General features: G+C 42.0%; 1 protein-coding gene across 4 annotated transcripts in view; it reads right to left on the bottom strand.

Moving 5' to 3' along the window:
* LOC309338219 (utrophin-like) overlaps window positions 1-23,076 on the bottom strand; it is a 130,592-nt gene extending 107,516 nt beyond the window's left edge. Inside the window, exons 1-2 of one of the 4 annotated variants that reach the window (XM_081855234.1) lie at window positions 22,850-23,076; window positions 19,988-20,146 (exon numbers count right to left, since the gene is read on the bottom strand). In XM_081855234.1, coding sequence (XP_081711360.1) covers window positions 19,988-20,060 — 73 coding nt within the window. In that variant the 5' untranslated portion in view covers window positions 20,061-20,146; window positions 22,850-23,076. Of the gene's footprint in view, window positions 1-19,987; window positions 20,154-22,581; window positions 22,770-22,849 lie in introns of those variants that run through there. The other 3 variants (XM_081855231.1, XM_081855233.1, XM_081855232.1) reach the window with 3 other exon arrangements.
* Between the last annotated feature and the right edge of the window lie 382 nt (window positions 23,077-23,458).

Genomic DNA, 23,458 nt, shown 5'->3' with positions numbered 1-23,458 from the left:
GTTTGAAGAGACATGAACAGTTAGAGCAGGAGTGACAGTTACTTGACCATAACACATCAGCCAACTTCTTTTAAAGGGCAGTTAGTTGTTGATGGACTGTTGGCTCCAACTTTCCAAGATTGGCACAGATCTGCAGCAGTAGTTTGCTCAAGACAGCTAATTAGCGAGGAGCTTTGTCACATGCAACTTGCACATTAGGAGCTGATTTAACAGAGTTATTCATCAATAAAGTCCTATAAAGAAACAGTCACTTGTTTTCATCGGTCTGGGTGCAGGTCAGGACACTAGGAAAAGGTTTATGACTGCTGTGAGAACTAGTATAAAAAGGGGTTGAAACAACTCGTACCTAAAGTAAAAGTTTAACAGACCTTACTACATTTTGGCTTAGTTTGGTTAATAAGGAAACTACAGACAGAAGTTTATTGTGCTCATGATTTTTACCATTAATTTTTCAGTACTTACATGAAGTTTAGCTTTGGAGTGGCAATGGGAAAGATACAGTATGTGAAAAACGTCTCTCTCACTTGGCACATTTAATACGAGTATAGTTTAGCTCATGTTTTGCAAGCCACACACATTCTGACCAACAGGTCAAGTGTGACATGAGAGAAAGAATATACTTGTGAAATAGAGATTATTTTGTAGCACCCCAGCAACTACTAGATCCATGTCTAGCAGCATTTCAGTCTTTACAAATCAAGCCAATTTAGTAATCAGGTGTATTATTTAGACACGTATAGTTACAAGCCCTTTAGACTGACTGAACTCCCTTCAAATTTAATACATTTTTCATTTCTAATGCTGGCTCCCTCCAGTCTGGGCAGGTTGCCATTGAAGAACAAGGGCTATTCTGAACAGCAGCTTGAAAAGATTAAGCGAGGGAATAGTCTTCAAAATGACTCCTTCAAAATTCCAGAGTTTACTCAGAAAGGAGAACCCCACCCTTCACCACAAAATACTACACAGATATTTGGCAAACAGCAGGTCAATCATATCTCAAAGCATTGGAAGTAGAATTATGCAATCAGCACAGTTAAAAACTTGACATGAACTGTAGTCAAGGTCTATTATTAATGAAGCATACAAGTCACAACACAAAACACCTCTTTTTAAAAAAAAGAAATTGTATTTTGGTTTACTAGCTTATCTTTTGTGATACTGTGAGGAAAAAATCCAGAGAAAAGATTCAAAGGTTTCTTGAAGTGCTCATAAGAGATTACAGACTACTCACTTACCAGGGCTTTTATTTTCCCCCCGCCCCTCCCTGCCCCCACTACATAAAATAATACATAAATCCCCATCCCTTCAAAACAGCATGCTTTGCAGAGCATATTTGAAGGAATGAACTGAACACCTCCTTTGATATACTGTTCTCTGGATTACCTCCAGAAACTATGACTGTTATATCTGGCAGCATTTTTATTTCCAAGAAATCTCAATTTAAGAATTAACAAGCCTTCATTATTGCAAATATCAGTTTTGAGAAGTAAAATCACAGGCTCATCCTGCCACCCGCCCCCCCCCCAAAAAAAACAACCCTCCATCAACCAATTCACAATTTTTAAGTCAGCAAATTGCAATCACTTTGATGCATATGTGCATGTTTATTTATAATTTCAGATTGCAAAGCTGAGCATGCAAAACCTAAGTTTCATTGGCTCAGGAAACAAAACCCTCACAATTGTGACTTATTTAATTTATTATTCTTCCAAGACTAGGGCAGATTCAGTAATTACTGATATCAACCAAGGGGCTTTAAAAATGCTCTTTTCAAGTCAGTTGTTAACTTCAGATGCTGAGTGAATCTATAGCTTCAATTCAGTCTCATTTACTTTTTACCTGTCTCTGAATTAACTGAAAGGAAATGATCCAATTTCGCTATTTGGTAATAAAGATTCTACAAGATATTCCCTCTGCCAAAGCCTACCATGACACAGGAGTGCCCAAATTTTTGTGATCCTTTTGGCGTGCAGAGAACTGGAGGAAGTGGGGAGGAAAGAGGTAAGCCATGATGGGCTCCTCCTCATATGCAGTCCCAAGGAAGCAGTTCCTATTACCAACAGTGACCTGGCCTCACATTTGTCACAAGAGCTTTGCTATAACTTAAGAGCACACTTAGATTTCTGGAGGAACTGAAAACCTGGTTAGTTATTTGGATTAGTTTTTCGGTTATTTGATGTGTTTCAATGCAACATTAAACAGAACACTCTCAGAAATCCTATTCAGACCTTTGGGCTAAATGCATAAAAGTTTAAAGAAGTGCCTGGGCACACAGGGGCTTTGGGGGCAGGGTCTGTGAGCATCCCCCGGCCCCATCCATATTTTAAGTCATTGTGTGTTCAGGCAATACTTGCACACAGTTCATGTGACTGCAGTGTCTGCCAGTGAGATAAGTCAGTCAGTTACAAGCTTATTTATAAAATGCCACACCTGCTTTATCACATGAATGAATCCTTTGCCGTTCAGGGATTTCTTCACATTCTTCACATTTCTTTCGTTTCCTTAAGGCCATCACTGTACAAGGCTGAGAGCCCTGCATTCCATACCATCAACCCAAATAACTTACTCTTAAAGCATTCTTATTTATAATGAACATATTTACATTTCTTAAATTAATGAGCACTTATGCACATTATTTCTAAATCACAGGTGATTCTTGAAAACAAAGCTCTAAGTGATTATTTAAAGCTTAGGTGGCTTGTCAAACAAGGCCTATTCTATTATGGGAAAAGGTACATTGTAATTACAGGATCAGCTATCACTAAATTAGAATCAAAGAAAAGCCAGTTTGCCATGTTACACCACAGAACGTCTCATTATGAAAGTATAATTGAAACTCCTTATTATTTGTAATGAAAGCGATAAAGCTTTTTTTTGGGGGGGGTATTGTAGCCATACCACAGTTTGCTATAAAATGATACGATGATACTGGAGTAAAGAGTAAGCTATAATGTTTTTTAAATGGTTCTGCTGACAGATATAAAACAGGGAATCTGACCAAACAAAATTGAAAATTGAATGCTGTTAAATGTAGAGTAAATTAAATCACAATGTTAAAAATAGATTTAGGTTCTAAACTTATATATACCCCCCTGGAAGTAAGTCACATCAAACCAAATGGGACTTCATTTTGAGCAGACATGTATATGAGCACACTGTTACTTTAACCCAGTGGTTCCCAAACTTTGTGGGGTCACTACCCGCTTAGTTCCATAAACCCATCCCCAGTGTCCTCTACCACACCCTCTAAAAAGTATTATTTAGACCAGTCATATGCAAAACCCATTAAGGAATGTAGTAACACAATAAAATGCAATTAAAACTATTTAGCTTAGTTAATTCAACAAAACTGATCCAGGGATACAAGTTCTTCAACGTCTGATATTCATTTACACTTTCAGCACCCCAGGTAATTCCACCAGCCCACAGGGGGCAGTACCACCCACTTATCGAGAACCACTGCTTCAACCAAAGGACTCTGTTTCACCTTTGTACCCACACAGTATAGATTACAGTGGTACCTCAGGTTACATACGCTTCAGGTTACATACGCTTCAGGTTACATACTCTGCTAACCCAGAAATAGTTCTTCAGGTTAAGAACTTTGCTTCAGGTTGAGAACAGAAATTGTCCTCCAGCTGCACGGCGGCAGCAGGAGGCCCCATTAGCTAAAGTGGCGCTTCAGGTTAAGAACAGTTTCAAGTTAAGTACGGACCTCCGGAATGAATTAAGTACTTAACCCGAGGTACCACTGTAGTATGATGACAATCCTACCCTCCAGACTGTAACATGTAAATGGAATACAATAGCTAAACTAGTGCAAGAACTATGGTGGGGATGAAGAGCTCCAATGCTGCCACAGAAAGTGAGAGTCCTGACTGAAAACTGACACAAATCAGATCACAACATCACAAGACGCAGCACAGCAGCCACAAACAGCATAAAAAAGCAGGACAAATAATCAAAGCCCTCCACCACGCACATATAGGAACGAATGACCCATGAGAATGGAATGAGATCTCCACAACTGTTTCTAGCCTTCAACGTTAGAATATGTATTATATGTTTTGATTCTACAGGTGCGTAAACTACCCTAGGAACATTTCGATGAAAAAATAATAATATGCAAATGAAACAAGAGTCCAGCACCAGTTAACTGAGTCACATTCTCAAGACGGCACTGATTACAGAGCAAACACTCACTAAAACAAATTTGTATGTCCTCATCCCACTTCTCACAACCAACATTAGCAGCAAGCAAATGAAATACCTGCACTTAATACATTGGAAAGAAACTGGCCATGCTGACATGATAAAGAAGGTACTAGGCTTCTTCAGGTAGTACTAGGTACTAGTGTTGCAATAAACCAGATCCAACTATAAAATTGGAGGGTGTTCATTTGAAGGACACCCACTAATAATAATAATAATAATAATAAATTTTATTTATATCCCGCCCTCCCCAGCCGAAGCCGGGCTCAGGGCGGCTAACAACACTAAAACAATACAACATTATAAAACATTATAAAAATGAGTTAAAAACAAAATTAATGGCAACCGTAAGCTAAAATCTTGAAAAGATTGCCAAAGGAGGGAGTCAGGCTGCGCCCTAACAAAAGGCCAGGTGGAACAGCTCTGTCTTGCAGGCCCTGCGGAAAGATGTCAAGTCCTGCAGGGCCCTTGTCTCTTGTGACAGAGCGTTCCACCAGGTTGGAGCCGCAGCCGAAAAAGCCCTGGCTCTGGTTGAGGCCAGCCTAACCTCTCTGTGGCTTGGGACCTTCAAGGTGTTTTTATTTGAAGACCGTAAGTTCCTCTGTGGGGCATACCAGGAGAGGCGGTCCCGTAGGTACGAGGGCCCTAGGCCGTATAGGGCTTTGAAGGTTAAAACCAGCACCTTAAACCTGATCCTGTACTCCACCGGGAGCCAGTGCAGCTTGTATAGCACCGGATGAATGTGATCTCTAAGCGAAGACCCCGTAAGGAGTCTCGCTGCGGCATTCTGCACCCGTTGGAGTTTCTGGGTCAGTCTCAAGGGCAGCCCCACGTAGAGCGAGTTACAATAATCCAGTCTGGAGGTGACCGTCGCGTGGATCACAGTGGCTAGGTCAGGGCGAGAGAGGTAAGGAGCCAACTGCTTAGCTTGGCGGAGATGAAAAAATGCCGCCTTTGTTATAGCTGCAATCTGCGCCTCCATAGAGAGGGAGGTATCGAAGATTACACCCAAACTCTTAACGGACGGTGCTGGCACTAATTGCACCCCCGCAAGAGATGGGAGTTGCCCCCTCAGTCCCAAGTCGTCCCGTCCCAGCCAGAGGACCTCTGTCTTCGAAGGATTTAACTTCAACCGGCTCCCGCGAAACCATCCAGCCACAGCCTCCAAGCATCTGATCAGTGTGTCTGGGGCCGAGTCCGGGTGGCCGTCCATCAACAGATAGAGTTGGGTGTCATCAGCATACTGATGGCAGCCCAGCCCAAAACTCCGGACAAGCTGGGCGAGGGGGCGCATAAAGATGTTAAAAAGCATCGGGGAGAGTATTGCACCCTGGGGCACACCACACACCAAGGAGTGGCGGGATGACAATTCCCCCCCAAGCGCCACCCTCTGTCCCCGACCAGAGAGAAACGAGCGCAGCCATTGAAGGACTGTGCCCTGGATCCCCACTAAGTGAGGTCAGACTTAATTTGGAAATGCACAACACTATTCTATAGGGAGCAGGTCTCCAGAGGACTAATCAGGAAGGGGCAGGTTGGTACCCTGCTTGACCTGCTGTCACAGACAGCAAAAGAGTGTGTATGTTTTCTGCCTGCATCAGTTTATTTGTCCAGTGAAGTATCTGGCTGCAGGTGTTGTGGGTGACATCCTTAGGCCCCATAATAGTGTTGCCTGAAAAAGTACCCTGCATAAATGTCTCTTAGGTGGCCTGGTGAGTGGCTATATCAAACAGCAGTTTTTCTTCTTCTTTTGTATAACACACACACACACTTGTACTTTTAATCATCTGGGTACACTCTGTTCTCTATGAAGTCTCAAATATGATTGATAGCCAGGTTGAAATTTCCTAAATTAATTCCTTAACAAACCTTCATTGAAAGATTAGGACTGCTGACACGAATTCAGACTATACGACTGGAATATTAACTGTAACTTGCTTGGCAGAAGTTCCCATTAAAGTCAATTGTACAAATCCAAGTAAAAATGGATTAGAAAGGACTGCTAGCATCACACACTCCATGATCCTGACCTGTGACTTCACCATTCCCTCCTTCCTTGCATCAGAATATCTTTCCTACTTTAAAAGGGGTCAAACAAAGAGTTTTCTGTGGCTTAAAAGGATCAGGAGAGCCATACTGGATCAGGCAAAGACTTATACAGTCCACTATTCTGTTTTCACAGGGGTCAACCAGGAAGCCTGCAAGAAGAACATGAATGCCATTTGCGATGCCCCAGCAACTGGCGCTCAGACAGCAGAGGTAGAACACGGCCATCTTTGAATCTCTGCCACTGTCTCTACATAGTGATGTACAGGTAACAGGTGGCTCTTATTTTGCTTCTAGAATACTTACAAAAGCTGATATGTCTTCTGTAATTTCCCCTTGCCCCAAATTGTGTTATTGATTTTGTAGTTCAGTTTCCTGTAATTTCTATAGCATGATTTCATGCCTTTGCTTTTTTATATTTTGGCCCAACACTTGCATGATGCACAGGACACCCACCCATAAGAACACTGTTTGTCTTCTCACCTTTTCAGATCATCATTATAAGGTCCCCTGTAGAGTGATATATCTTTTCTTTTTCTTTTTATTTATTTTTTTTTGCCTCGCTACAGCTTGCCATGGTTTTATCCTTTTTTTCATCTGGAGGAAAAGTGGGCAACAACATTTTTAACTCTCCTCTTCAATGAGAACCAGATTAATGGCAAGAAAATAACTAAAAGGAAGTCATCAAAGGAAGCTGCGCCTTTTGGGTTTGTTCAGGCTACCAGAGTAACATGGCTGAATCATTAAAACTCCTTTTTAGATTAGAATCGCAGCATGTGTTGCTGCTTGAAAGGTTATCCATCTAGCACCGCTTGAAAAGGGGAAATGTGAAATGATAACATGTGGCCTCATGCGCCACTACTTACTCTGTAGCACACACATCTCACAGCTTCCTCTTCACAGTTTGCAGAAAGGAACAGAATGCAATAGGGCGAACTATGCCACAGGTATACCACACTAGGCAAGTTCAGCTCTATATTCATAGCTTACTAAACCATATTTCAGCGAGTAGTATTTTTTTTAATTGAATTTATATACTGCCCTATTCGCGCAGGTCTCATATGTATAATAAGCATAAAGGTAAAGGTAAAGGGACCCCTGACCATTAGGTCCAGTTGTGGCCGACTCTGGGGTTGCGGTGCTCAACTCACTTTATTGGCCGAGGGAGCTGGCGTACAGTTTCCGGGTCATGTGGCCAGCATGACTAAGCCACTTCTGGCGAACCAGAGCAGCACACACGGAAATGCCGTTTACCTTCCCGCCGGAGTGGTACCTATTTATCTACTTGCACTTTAATGTGCTTTTGAACTGCTAGGTTGGCAGGAGCAGGGACCGAGCAACGGGAGCTCACCCCATTGCGGGGATTCGAACCGCCAACCTTCTGATTGGCAAGTCCTAAACTCTGTGGTTTAACTCACAGCGCCACCCGCGTCCCTATATAATAAGCATATATTCCTTCAAAATGGTAACAAAAACAGATGTTAACAGCTGTGGAGATAGAGAGATATGTTTTCTGATATATTTCTCAACATTTTTTTTATATTAGAAGCTGCCCCAAACATCTGTATTGAAGAACAAGGTATTACATTCCTAAATAAATAAGCAGCAGCCTGGCTACAACAATGTATCCTCTACTAACCTCCAGATTAGCAAACATTGCAACATGTTTTACATGGGCTGCCTCTGAAGACTGTCCACAAACTTTAAAATATAGCAGATAGGCTACAACCAGGGGCAAGGCATTGCCACAGATATCCCATGGGCTTCTGAATGACAAAGCTGGATCTATGAGCACCCCTGGCTGCAAGCCTAACCTTTTACAGAGACTGCCATCCCATTTAGAACAAGCTAAGCACTACCTCCAGGACACGGGCAACCCACCACTACCTCCCAAGGTGAACAAACCCCACCATATAATGACTGAGGTTCAGTTTAGTAGCTCACAGTTTCTTTAATGCAACCATATGAAGTGCTTTGTTGTTTAAACTACTTGCTTTTTATAGGATAGATTCAAAACAAACCACTTCATACATTCTTTGCACCCTTCCTCTCTAAATGCAAAGCTGGAACTAAGTATTTAAACACATACAACCTTACGTTTTCAAGCCTCATGTATAGAGAACAAAGCTGGTAGGAATGGACGAAGTGGCTTATTTGGGTGCAAGAGGCTTAAAGAATTAAGTGTTTAATGTGATGGCACTGAAGAATACATGCTGATAGAAATGTAATACTTTTTCAAATGCCTGAATTCAAGTAGGATTTCAGTGTGAAGGACTTAGAGTTGTGCACATAATAGAACTTATGTAAAACCGCTTATAACGTGAATTTATACTTAAGAAACCAATTTGCACAGTTCCAGTGCATTCACATGCAAGAATCCCAGTTACAGTTCTCTCTATTTGTTATTTCATATTGTTATAGTTCAACAGAGTAAACACAAGTTTGTTCTGGCCATCCGTCCCCCATGGAAACCACTTTCTTCTCTCACAGATAGTGGACTGAAGGAGTGGGAAAGAAGAGCTTGAGAAGTCACAGGAGGTGGCGAGGAAAAACTGACCAACAGCATGAGAAAGATGCTGTTTCAAAAAGCACAATCCAGTAAAATGAATTCATATAGATAAAGACCTGGTTCAGACATAAACAATGGCTATCAGCCCGAGAACAAGTCATTGGAAATGATCCTAGTTCCATCATAAACAGGAGTTAAGACACAGTTTCCAAGTTCAGAAGTAAACAGGAACCAACGGTCGGCCACAGGGTAGAGAAAGCTGAAGTATGCTTTATAAGCCACAGACTGGAGAACCATCAATCTTACTTTCCATTTCTCCTATTCTGCTGGATAGAGCTGGGTAATATCTGGTTTTCAACATTGTGATATATCACCAGCCAAGCATCATGATATATTGATATATCACAATGTTGGCTGGCTTCATGGTTTTTCCTGCATTGTGACTTTTGCTGGCACCTGCTTTTGTGATTCGCTGACCTCTACAGGGGAGAGCTGAGCTGGCAAAGTTAACAGGGGCTGCTGGAATCCAGAGCAGCATTGGCTGGTTTCATGGTTTTTTCAACCAGCATTGGCTGGTTTCATGTGATTTTTGCATAGGGTGCACGCACACATGCACACACTCACACACACCATGATTCACGATATATTGTCAGGTCAAAAATTATGAAACTGGTCTTACATGGACTTCAAACTGGTTTTGGACGATCTATTGATATATCGCCCAGCCCTGCTGCTGAATTAGAGCACATGTTGACATTGTGTGAAAAAAGCAAACCATTTACAATATGTACCTACATGTTTCCTGTAGTTTCCATTCTCCCCAACTACAGTTTTGTGCCTACAAATGATGTTTTTCTTTCCTTCAATGTCTCCACCTACTTTCATTGTTTCCCTCCCTCCCCCCACCTCCCCTCATAGCAATTTCTCTCCCCTGCGCATTTTTTAAAGGAGATAAAAATAAACACAAAAACTATATATCTCAATAGCAACTTCAAACTCCATGTCCCATGCAGATCTGGCCTTCTTCCAAGTCTGATGAAGTGTCAAATCCTACACCACCAAGAGGGAGGAAAAGAGAGAAGGGAACAAAGAAAGGCCAACACTAGTCATAAAATCCCTGCTCTGGTGTATCAGAAAACTCTAATCTCACTTTCACTCATTAAAGATAAAAAAGGCATTATTCTCAACACCGTAAGTATTGAAGTATTAACTTTACAACAAAAAAAGCCTGAAAACACCGTAACCTGCAAGGAAAGGTGACAGCAGCGTCCAGCACTGCAAACTCAAAGGACAGCTATCCAGTAGCAACTACAGAACTAGGAACTTCAGACATCAGAAATATTCACTATGCATCCTGCAGGCCACTGCTAACCAAGGCCCAGCAGAACAATTCCTGCAACATATGACGCACACAGCAATCAGTACAGTGCTAGACAAACATTCAAATCTGTGTATCTAAATAAAAAGGTGTGAAAAGTAAAAGGCAAGCAATTGATCCCATGTCTCCAGATCCAGATTTGGGGGAGGGGAGCCCATGATTTTATATCTGCAAGATGAAATTCTGTAGAATATTGATGGGGAGCCCAGGGCTCTCCTAATGCTGTTGGACTTCAACTCCGATCAGGCTCAGCCAGCATGGTCAACAGTAGGAGATGAGAAAGTTTATAGTCCAACAACTTTGGGAGGGTGGCAGACTTCCTGTCTCTTCTGTAGAAAAAAAGTTATTTAGTTAAGTTAATGGCCCAAGCCAAGCCTGCCAAGTATCTCTTTAAAAAGTCCAGGTGACTTGTTGCCACAGAAATCACTAGCTAGCAATACTTCCACCAAGGCACACAGACAGTTTGAATCATAAACCATTTCAAAGCAAATGAACGTAGTTTGTTGTTTTATTATTAGTGGTGTTTTCCCTTAGCTGATCTATATATTGAATAGATACAACTGACAGAAATTGCATATCCAATGGAAGTCAGACACAGCTGGTGAGATGCTGAAGTTCTATGAACAAACATGGGAACTCCCCTCATATAGTTGCCTGGTGTTAAATTTTCAGTAAATGCTTCCTGACTAATTGGAGAGTGTGACAAGTTCACTTTCACTTGCAGTATTCCAATAGCATGCAACTGCCAAGGCAGCTAGTACTATCAACAGCAACTGTTTGAGTGTCAAATCAGAAGAACGTACGTAAATCTCATCGGTGAACTCGTCAGATAGCATCGTATTTTGAGGCTTTAGTCCACTTTCATGAAGACTTTTTTTTAAGGGCAAATGCAATTACAACCAACACTGGACTTTCTTGTGCTATTGCAGTCTGAAACTTGAACAGTTGTTGTGACTGGCATCTTCCCAGGGGTTAAAAAAACAAACCCAAGAGGAAATTTTAAAAATAAGTCAACAGATTTTTTTTTAAGATACTACATTCTAGAGGGCTGATGTAAAATTCAGACCGTTCCCCAACCTCCTGCTTATATTTGGCGGGGCAGACACATGAAAAAGCAAACATGGTTGTCCCCTTAGTATTTAACCCAGGTAGTACAAAGTGGAAACCTTTGAATTAGCTATTCTACCTGCATATTTGATATTCTAGTTTTCTGCCTACATGTTCCCCCTTCCCAACCAAGGTGGCTATTGCTCAGTATCACGAACCACAGGTGGGAACCTTTGTTCGAACAGACCACAAAGAGTGAACTCTTTGAGGCAGCTAGCCAGGCATTTCCTTGCTTTAGTGCTGTGTATTTTATCTTTCAAGACATCTAAAATTGCTATTTAAGAGAACCTTCCTGTCGGGCAGTGATCACCAGAAGTTTCTTTAGCCTTTAAAACAAAGAAGCTTTTATAAGTCATATCCTTAAGAAGGGGCACTTGTTTAAAATTCACTATTTTCAACAGCTTCAATATTCTATTCCCATTTATTATTTTCAAAACCACACCTTCAAGAAGGAAAACGAGGAACACAAAGGGGGGGGAGAGTAAAGACACAATTTTGTGTCTTTTTAAGTCACTTCTCAGACTCACTTGATCATCTGGGACCAGTTACCACATATCAGCATAACTTACCTCACATAACTATTATGGAAACAATAACACTCCAAAGTGTTCAATCTCTCTTTATTCCCTGATATTAGTTCTTTATATTTCTGCATAATACTAGCATCACAACGAAGGTAGAATAGTGTACAGTGGTACCTCAGGTTAAGTACTTAATTCGTTCCGGAGGTCCGTACTTAACCTGAAACCGTTCTTAACCTGAAGCACCACTTTAGCTAATGGGGCCTCCTGCTGCCGCCCCGCCGCTGGAGCACGATTTCTGTTCTCATCCTGAAGCAAAGTTCTTAATCTGAAGCACTATTTCTGGGTTAGCAGAGTCTGTAACCTGAAGCGTATGTAACCTGAAGCATATGTAACCTGAGGTACCACTGTATTTGATACATGAAGTTTTGCAAATTTCAAAAGGGCATAGCATCTAAAACCACTAGAAATTGATTTTTTAACTACAGTAAATTTGTTCTGCTTTCCCCCCACATTAAATTGTTTCTCCCATCCTTTCTCCCACTCACTCAGCAATCCTGAAGTACTAATTAAACACAGTACTCCTTTCCTCCCAACAAAGTTAAATGCAGCCAGCATTACAAAGCAAAGCAAAACAATATGCTGAAGTCTGAGTAGGTGGGAATATTTTTCAAAGATAAGGGCAAATAAAGAGTTTTCATTCAAGAATGGCAATGGTCACACATCTAACGAAGCTCAAGAATGAATTGACCCAATATTAAATTGAAAACAAAGAGTATATTAGAATGTGAATCCATATTAGCATGGAAGCATCTTCGTTATGTCCTCTTTATATTGATTGTACCAAATATGAGGAGTGTATAACCAAGATGCTTCCATAGTAATCCATATTTGTTCTTTTTATTATGAACCGCAATAAATATTCTGGAATGTTTAAAGATTAGTTTGTATCTTCAATGTGGATTTTAAAAAAGCTTATTAAAATTATAACAGTGTGATCCTAAGAATTTCTACTGAGAAGTACCGGTAAGTTACAATACACTGATTTTAAGGAATCTTACTCTCCAGAAATTGAGCATATCCTTTAGGGAAACAGTTGCCATTCCTGGTTCTGATATTATTAAAGGTTTAACAGATGCCAAGAAAGTATATTAGATAACAAAGGTGCACTCTGAAACTTCCTGGGGCCAAATAACAATCCCACCCCCAACCCACCCCCGGTGCTAGACTACACAAGTGGCAGAACTTCCACTGTCACCTTTCCATAGAAGCCAATATTCAAGCCACCTCTTTTTGTCTCTTGAAATCAGAATTGCTTTATTTGTTACCTAGGCCGTCCTACACTAGTGATTATTACACATGTAGATTTGAGTTCCACACTTAAACTGAGGCTTATGCCATTGGCTTGTACTGAATGCTCCACATGGTTAGTTCCACTGGCATGATGCAAATTCCATTTTGTATCCTTCCGTTGCATGTTCCCACAATCTGCTGAGAGCACACAGTGGGCTGGAAGGAACGGCTGAGGGAGAAAAAATTCCACTGTACACACACACAGAAGACCTTTGCACCAGTGAAGCTGCAACATTGGATACTATAATCTATACAGTGGTACCTCGGGTTACATATGCTTCAGGTTACATACGCTTCAGGTTACAGACTCCGCTAACCCAGAAATAGTACCTCAGGTTAAGAACTTTGCTTCAGGATGAGAACAGAAATCGTACAGCAGTGGCACAGGAGCAGTGAGAGGCCCCATTAGCTAAAGTGGTGCTTCAGGTTACGAACAGTTTCAGGTTAAGAACAGACCTCTGGAATGAATTAAGTACGTAACCAGAGGTACCACTGTGATCACAATTGAAAATCCTGATAGGTTAAAAGTCAGCTCAAGCATACTCTGTAAAGCACATCTGCTATTTTAAAGTATGCAATTCTTTAAGATTACTGTACAGTGGTACCTCGAGTTAAGTACTTAATTCGTTCCAGAGGTCCGTTCTTAACCTGAAACTGTTCTTAACCTGAAGCACCACTTTAGCTAATGGGGCCTCCTGCTGCTGCCACCGCTCCACTGCCATGCGATTTCTGTTCTCATCCTGAAGCAAAGTTCTTAACCTGAGGTACTATTTCTTGGTTAGCGCAGTCTGTAACCTGAAGCATATGTAACCCAAGGTACCACTGTATAGGTATATTTCTATTGCTGTCTCCTCGCTGTGCATTTTTTGCAAACCAGAGCTGAATTACATAAACATTTACATCTATTAACAAGCAAGGCAGTACAAAATTGTTATTTTGTTGCATAAGTAAAGATAGAAAAGCCAATTAAAGTGTAATACTAAGTTGATCATGCCTGGCAGTTTAAATTAAAAAAAAAAAAAAAACTCTTAACACTGATGAATGTAATAACCAAAATAACATCAGAAGTCTATCCTAGCATGCTAGCCATACCTGTGCTTCCACATTCCTTTAAATCTCTGTGTAGGTCATAGTAGAGATTTAAACTCACAAGTCCATTACATTCCAGGAAGAGTAAGAGAAGTTATTAAATACAACAGTGCATGTGTTAAAACTTTCAAAACATAAATTATTAGTTACAGAATGGCAGTTTGGCCTTAGTAAAATAATAATTTCAGCAAGTAAAATCCAGCACAAGCAAGTAACAGGGCTTCTCCTTCCTGTCCTCCCCACTGGAGACCCCCAGCACACCCCCCAAAATCTAGGGAATGCCTTGAGAGAGAAGAGAAACCAGTCCTGTTGCACAAGCAAATTTCCAATGTACAAGTGGGCAGGCATCATTTGGTGTCACTCAGTGATCTTACGAGGTCCTTGAATGACAAATAGCAGAAAACATATGAACAGTAGGCTGTAAACCACCTCCGATATCTGCAGGGCTTCCAGATTCGTATTATACTTCTAAGTCATGGCTCTCTCATTGAAAAAAAATCTACACCTCCTGGCTGCTGAGTACATAATGAACATTTGGTGTTTAAGAGATTGCATTACTACTTTCAAAAATACAAAAACAAAGCCTTTGGAAAAAAGAGATCATTCAATCACTGCTTGAAAAGTCACAGGAGTCATAAACACCATATTTTAACTGAATTTATTAAGTCCAATGATATATAAGCATATATTCTCTGCACAGCTCACAAACAAGTGAGAATAAAATGCAACACTAATATATAACAGTAAACAGCAAAAAAAATAGTTTTACTGACAGCCATTCATATGTCTGGATAGCTCAGTTGATTAGAGAATGGTGCTGGTTACATGAAGGTTTCAGGTTCAATTCCCGTATGGGGCAGCTGCATATTCCTGTACTGCAAGGAGTTGGACTAGATGACCCTCAGGGTCCCTTCCAACTCTACAATTCTATAATAACATGGTGATATAATAAAATAGCCAGATTGAGAAGCCCAGATAGCAATCCTTGCAGCTTTAACATATGCCCAAAAAGCTCCTTGCAGTGTAAGTCTACAATGTCTTCTGTAAAAATATTCTGTAAAGACTACTGCTTGTTGCTTTGTTATTTTATTAGCAAAAACTAATAACAAAATGCTTTTACTTTAGGGCAATCCCACCATACATGGAAATATGCACCAATGGACTACTTAAAATTTCTAAATCGCCTAAAAATCTACCAGGTAGTGCACAAGTGTATGCCAATCTTCCAATCCATAGTTCGAGACTTTTGCTTTTTGTGTTTTCTTCTTACACGTTTTATTTATATATATATTGAACACAACTCTCAACCATGTTACAGCATGATTAGAAATAACTTTTTGTCCTTCTCCAATAATATGAAAACTTGGGCTCACCCAATGAAATTGACTAGCAATATAATCAGAACAATAGATTTAGATGAAGTTCTTTTTCACAGAATGCAAAAATTCACTGGCACAAGCAGGGGCACCAACTTATAAAAAATATTTTGGGGGGGCCATACCGACTTATAAAAAATATTGGGGGGGCCCAAGACCTCCAAACCGCTGCTGCTGGGGGAACGAAAGGGGCGAGCCCCGGGCTGCCCCGACCTTAAGTGAACCTGTGAGGGCCCGCCCTTTGCGGCAGCCGATTGGCTGCCGCCGTGGGCGGTGAATATTAATGAGCTAGGGGGAATCCCCGCTTCTCGTGGGGCTGACGCCAGCCCGGCGAGATTGTTGATGGGTCGAGAGCCCACAACCCCACCCCCTCTCTAGATCAGGAGTGGCTTTGTTTTAACTCATTACTGAATGTATTTTAAAAGGTAACTATCATCAAACAAGGAAAATAAAAAATACCAACATAATTTTGTGATTTTACAAAGCATAATATAACTAATAATTTTCTTAAATTATTGGGGGGGCAAAGCCCCCCCCAAACGAATTTTTGAGGGGGCTCGGGCCCCCTCAGGCCCCATGGAGTCGGCGCCTATGGGCACAAGATGTGGTGATGGCCACTGGCTTACATGGCTTTAAAGGGGGTTTAGCAAAATTTGCAAAGAACAAAATGTTATTAGCCATGATATTTAAATGGTACCTCCAGGTTCAGACACAGCCTGCTGGGTACAATAGTGTAGGAGAACTATTGTCCATGCCCTGCTTGTGGACTTCCTAGAGACTTCTAGTGAGCCAACATGAGAAACAGGGCACTGCAGCTTTGTTGTGAACGCCTGACATACAGCACAGCTTTACTTTTCTCTACATAAGTGAATTGCATGCTGCAACTGCAACCCATTGACCTTGCCAGATGCAAGATAATGGCCCCCACTGACTGACTTCTATGGAAGAAACAATAGATTATGGCTGGGAAGGTTATGGAGCCAAGGTCAAACAAGACACCTCATATGACATGGGAATTCCAAACATTAGCATTAGTTATCTAGGATAAAGTAATGTCAACATCAACTGATACAAGAGTTGTGTGAACTAGTAATCTGCTACTAATTTTACCTAAAGAAGATTATTGATTATTAGCACCATGAGTTGAAAATAAACGTGATTAGAAATAGAAGTCACTGTTCAGAATTTTAAGAGTAAACAATACTCCCACCTGTATCATATTTTAGTTGAATTCTTTCTGCACTGCACTCTAGCTAAAATTCTGGCATTCCAGCAGCAAAAACAAAATAAACTATTGGATTATATTGCTGGCTTTTGGGCCTTGAAGTTATGAAAACATTCTTGGTATCCAAAGCAACATCTTAATTTAGTGTGCTTGTTTAAAATACAGATAAACAATTTTTTCTCCTTTAAAATATAATGTAACTTCACGAAAGGGAAAGTGTACAACTATCTTCAAAAGACTTTTAAACATATTTATCCCTCTGCACCAGGGCAAGCAACTATTCTTATTAGATCATTTGTACATAACATACAACTGACAGAAGGCAAAATCCAACATTAGTCACACATAGAAAAGACCCATTAAAATCAATGGGCAAGTAACTTAAGACCATTGATTTAAAAGTGTCTATGTAGAGTATGATAGGTTGAATATCACCCAAATGAAATAGAGATCATTATCAAAATACAAATCATAGTATAATTATACCTTTTTCTGCATTATCCATTACAGAACAGAGTTATTTCACTTTAGGAACACTCCATTTGAGGACTAGCACAAGTATTCCTTCCCTTTAGCACTTTTCCCTTTCTGGAGCAATTAAGATGAAAAACACAAATGCCAGTCCTGACAACAAGTCTTTAATTTGTTGACTAGTGTATTTTGAGGAACTGCACCCTTTTCATTGAGAAATCCCTCTCCCAGATTCTGCTCCTATTTCAGTTATGCAGAGTAATAAATAACTAAGATTCAGGAAAATTCGCAAAAGGTAAATACAAGAGGCAGGCCTAATTCGGGTGATTTCTGTAGCTGACTTTCTGTTTAGGTCAGCTCAAGAGCACAGTGCAATTCTATGCATGTTTACTCAGAAATAATCCCTCCCTATACAGCAGGAATGGAGAACCTTTGGCCCTCCACTTCTGACGGGGATCCCAACACCCATCAACCACAGGAATATGGCCAATGGTCAAGAATGATGGAAGCTGGAGTACAGCAACACCTATCCATTCCTTATATACCTAATTTTATTAACATCACAAAAGTTCAAGAGTTAAAGCTTGTATTTTTAATTCAGGAATTACAAAAAAAAAATGAAGTATGCTGATAAATCTTTAAATATGCACATAAAGCATATCTGCAAATAAAATTCTTTTCAGAAGTTAAAAACCTAACAAATACCTGCCAATCTCAGAGTTTACCATACCATGAATGCTACTAAGAGGGCTCTTTCACTCTGCACATAAACAAACCATGATCCCCAACTTCATATTACATCAAAACCTGGAATTGTAGTTTGGTTCGCTCCTGGCAAACTGAGATCTATAGGTTTGTTCTTGATTTACTAGACATGGTTTACTGGGAGCATAACAAGCCCTGGTTCAGATGTTACCCAAAACAGTGATCACAGAATTGCTTCCAGTACCTGGCCAATTGTGTGATAAGACAAACCACATATATGTGTATTTGAAAGCGAGCTGACCGGGGCGGGGGGGAGGGGGGCAGTGGGAGAAATGCTCTCATTCTTCAACAGTTGAACTGACAAGATGCCATTGCCCATCAGGGCTGTCTTTACCCAGGGGTGAAAGGGGTGCGGGGCACCCAGGTGCCAAATTATGGGGGGAGAGCAGGGAGATCTCTCTGGAAAGTCTCGCTCACCAAAGCCAGGAGGAGGGGAAGTGACAGGAAAGAGGGAGAGACAGACAGAAAGAGAACGTGCCTATCTAGCGACAGGAGCGCACACAGGTTCCGGAAGAAGAACTCGTATATGCGCACTCGCAAGGGCCCTCCCAGCTCCTCTAGAAATAAGGTTACTCTCACAATGAAAGGCTGCCCGAGATGGCTCTCCCACGCATGCGCATAATGCCCGCCCGTCTCATCTTTCAGACACCTCCCCATGACCGTTAAGTGAATGCATGGAGTCTTTACACTGACTCCCAATGTGTTCTTTGTCTTCTTTAGAAAAGCTGGTTTTAAACAAAACACACACAAAAAAACCTCCTTTTGGAGCCGTACAGGTGTGAGCACTATTTTTCAAATTATAATAGTGACATAAGGCATAATAAAAGTTAATTTGGGAGCTAAACTGAATTTGGGGGCGCTGGGTGGATCTTTGCACCCCGGCGGCGCATATGCTAAAGACAGCCCTATGGCCCATTCTGAAAAGTGTGCAGAGTGCCTAAATAACTTGTGCATGGCAAGAGATATATGGATGCAGCAGACGGGGGAGGGAGTACAGAATTTCAAGTGGGCTCTTTCAAAGTATGTGCAATCACACCCTGTCCACAGGAAAGATACAGTCCAAGACCGCACAGAGAAGAAAAAACACTCCCAAGTGTGCAAAACAATTTTCCCCCTGCCCTGACCAGTCCTGCAATTCTGGTTTTATGGTAAGGCATTAAATTAGAGCCCCAGGGAACTCCCGAAGAGACACGTACTACCTTCAACTTCACAAATATTTTAAAAGGCATTTTGCAGTGTGCACAGTAAGTTTTCTAAGCCGCAAACAAGTGGCCCAAACAAGACTTAATAAAACCTAATGTAATTGGGTCCTAAAAAAACAGAAATGATTAGCTCTGCAGAAAAACAGAAGCCTATAATTACTCTTATTTCATGATGGCTGCGTCAAGAGTCTTTTCAAGTAGAACCAGGAATCCAACATACAGAACAATGCTTTGACAGACAGACACATCAGGTGTTTGAATTAGAGGACCAAATTACATTTACAGGCAAGTGGCATAATTGTAGCCAGAGAGTACTTTTAACAGAAGAAGTGCCAGTTTGGGTGGGTTATTGAAGGTTATGGCACTTCAGTAGCAAAGCCACTGGTTGTACCGTATTGCAAACACAGTAGCCTGCTTTGGAGAAGGTGACAGTAAACAAGATGAACAGGCATCTGAATCCCCCATGGTTCAGGGGCAGGTGCTGGGGCATTTAAGGGCAGAGAAATGGTTAAAACACCTCTCTCCTGAGGTGCTGTTTCTCTAGTACTCCCAACTGCAGGCTCCCTGAACAGGTTTTTCCTGTTTCAAAAAGGGCCATCAGGCTACCACTACATGCATTTGTACATAACATGAAGTTCAGCTCTCCTGTTTATGACAAGTAAATGGCACTTGTTTGTTTTTACCATGAAGCATTCACAAGAAAAAGGACTGGAAACTTTTGCTTGAAACTCACCAGATCGGGATTTAATGATGTTGCTAAACTCATTGCGCCCTCCATCTAGTCCTTCATCCAAAACCTTGGCCATCCTTTTTCCGCCCCAGCTTCAGAATTCCTGAGCAGAATTATTTAAAATCTTTGTCCACACAGCTCACACTCCAGCCTGCTTTTGAAGTAATACCTGAAACATAAACACACTCAAATAAATACATGTAAATAGTTTTTCTCAAGTAGGACTTTATACGTTATCGCTGTAACTATTTCAATACCTTCAATCCATGCCTCCTCATTTTTAAAAATGTGTAATTAAAAATCCTCATTTGCTGCTGCTCCTTTTAAGCTTTGGACTAGTTCCTTATCTTACAGATGCCCGAAGGTCAATTTACTCTGTAATCAGAGTCTATGGGAGGATAGACTCCAGGAGAGGATAAAAAAGGAAGACCTAAGGAGGCTGCTGACAAATTCTAGAACTCGGAGCTTTTCAGTACTACCCACTTAATTACATGGTACCATGCTGTGCTTTCAGAGTGCTTTTTAAACTTAGTATCCATGACAGTGTGTGTGTATGGGCAAAGGTCAAGCAATATCTAGTAAGTCACAATCAAAATCCAATTAGACTGCATTATAAGGTTACTTACAGATTTATTCCATACACAATCAAATGCAATTCAATCCTGTATGTGTTTACTGACAAGTCCTTCTGAATTAAGTGGGACTTTGCTTCAGGTAAATGTGTATAGGATTGCATCCTTACACTTTGTAAGAGCACAGTTCTCATCACTGCCTGCTACTTTAAAGAAATCCTGGCCCACAGACTTGAACACAGCCTGGGAGTGGCTGGGTTGACTTCCTTATTTATGTGGAAGGAAACAGTTTTCCAGCTGTTCCAAAGCCTGCCTGGATGAGACTGGTTAGCTCTCCAAAAGCTACAGGGAGGAGGAAGAGTTATTTGCCTCTTATATAGTTTAGCCATATAACATTTTAGGTGGAAGACAATGTAGTCTCTCAACATGAACCCTGTCTATTTTCTAACTTTTATTTCCTACAAAAAAGGAGATAATGATACTAATCTACTAAAGCCTCAATGCAGTATTAATACATTTTCCCACCATTCCCCAAGGGCTTAGAATTGTTTACAATATATCATCATTTATTTGTATTACAGCCACCTTCTAAGGTTCAATGGAGCTGAGAGATGGAATTTGCTGTAGGCCATCATGCAAGCAATAAGATAAAAAGAGGATAAGGACTACAGCTTTCCAAGAGTACCACTCCATGAGTCTCTTGGGGGAAAGAAAAGAGACCAAATTATGTCATGAGTCTTGAGATGAGGAAATCTGCTCAGACTTTCACTCAACATGTGACTGCTTGAATTGCCAGGTACAACTGTCAAAGTCAAGTTTCACACGTAGAATGAGTTTGGATTCCATCCAGCCCAAACTCTCAGCCCTTTCCCAGCTGTCCACACACACTATACGCACACTTAAGCAACCACAGCATACATAATCAGTTCATATTCTAGTTGCCTTTCAAAGGTACTTTTGCTACAATGACTTCTGCCCAGAAAATATTCTAGACCCCTTGCCTCAGAATCTGCTTGTATGCCCAAGTCCACACATCTTTCCAGATATTGCACACATTAATCTCAAGGGAAACGGCAGCCCACTTCAGCAGAACCCTGAGCTTGCCTGTAGCAGGACAGCCAACGCCTGCCCTCATCACATTCTGCTTCGAAGCAAAGCAAGCAAGGTTTTCTTTTAATTAGAAACAAATCCAAGTAAGTTAAAAACAACAACAACAGAAGTGAGGTCACTGTTCTCTTGCCTTAAAATAACCAGTGACTATTCCACAAGCTACTACATATGTGTCTGGAGGGAGTGTAAGGCAGATACGGAAGAAGGTGGCAGCTGCCTTCCACCTCAAGTGGAAGCAACAGGTGGTTTCCCCTACTCATTTTACCCACCAATGCCTCCATGCATAGGTGGGCACAACCAGGGCCATCAAACCCACTAGCACTTCTTCACAGGAAAAGAATTAACTCTAGCCTAAGCCTCCTTTGATTCCCTTTCCACAAAATGCATGCAACTAGTGAGATTCATATCTCCGATAAGCTAATGAGAAATTTGTGTTTCATTGAAGCTTTGAGTGCACCTAGAACTCCAAAGGTGAGCGAGACAAGCGACCATTTTGCGGAGCTTTTAAACCTGTACCTGCTCTTTTGGGAAGGAGGAGGCAAAGACAGTTAAAGAAAGTGGCACACACTTTCAGCGATTAAAGCCTCCTTGCATTGCAAGCATCCTACCACTGACAATCTAAGCTGGGCGCCCAGACCCACGTTCCAAATAGAATGGAAGGCTTTCCTGTATTATTATCCCATTCCAAAGAAGTTATCCAATGAAGCGGCCTCTCCGTCTCCAAAGCCTATGGCACACGACGAATTTGCCAACTCTTTTCAAGTGCTACTCTTTTTTTTCTGGAAATAGATCAGTGAGTCCACTAATGCCACGTGTGGCACAAGAAAAGCAGGAGGAGCACCAAGGAATTGGGTGATCCCCTTCGTCTCCCATAAGGGGTGGTGGAAAGAGAAAGAGAAGGGGGTTTGCTACGACCTACGAGTCAGACTCCAATCCCCACGTGCATCCAGGTTCTTTGCAGAGTTTTGTCCCCAGCTGACTGCTGGTTTCCTGAGGAGAACTGCAACCCCTCACCAAACACCAGGCTTGGAAACTCTGGTCTGTCTGTGGTCTCCAATCCACCAGGCTCGCGGGGGCGACGAGAGCGAGCGAGAGAGTGCGCGCTTCTGGGGCTGCTGCCCTTTTGTCCTCCCCTGCGCGGAATCGCATTACGCTCTTCGGCGTCGTCAATTATTCACCAGCTTACCTGCTGGAAAGAAGCCGGAGGCGAGAAGCGCCGGCCAGATCCGCTGCTGCCCCGGCCAAGTCAAATCACAGGCTCCATTCCGCGCAGGGCTGCTGCTTTCTCACCCTCTCCAAGGGACAAAAGTAAAATGAAAGCCAGCGCCGACAGCCTGAAGAAGTTGCTGCTAAACCAAAACCCTCGGACCAAAAGAAAGTTTCGGCGTCCCAGCTGCTCGCTCCGCGCCCCGAGGCTCCCGGAGGCTGCCGGGGGAGGAGGAAGAGCCTCTCCCACCCCCGCCCCCTCAGGGCGGACCCTCCCTCGCGCCCTCCTTCCCTCCCCGCCTCGGCTCCTCCGGGGGCCCCCGGGATTCCTCACTCGCTCGGAGGGGGGGACGCGGCTGCGAAGGGCGGGCGATACAGCCAGCCGGCCTCGCCTCTCTCGCCTCAGCCGCTTGGGCAGCCTGCGCCCCGCCTGCAACGAGGAGTTTGCCCGACGCCGCCGCCGCCGGGATAAGGGACTCTCTCAGCGAACTTTTTTTCGCGGCGCCTGGAACTTTGTTCCTGGAAGGCGCGCGCGCAGCCACTCGCTCTGCCTCCCTCCCTCCCTCCTTCCTTCCTTCGTCGGAGC

Source organism: Podarcis erhardii (genome assembly GCF_964252035.2).
Source record: "Podarcis erhardii genome assembly, chromosome: 3".
NCBI lineage: Eukaryota > Metazoa > Chordata > Lepidosauria > Squamata > Lacertidae > Podarcis > Podarcis erhardii.
This window is presented reverse-complemented; position numbering and strand designations above follow the sequence as displayed.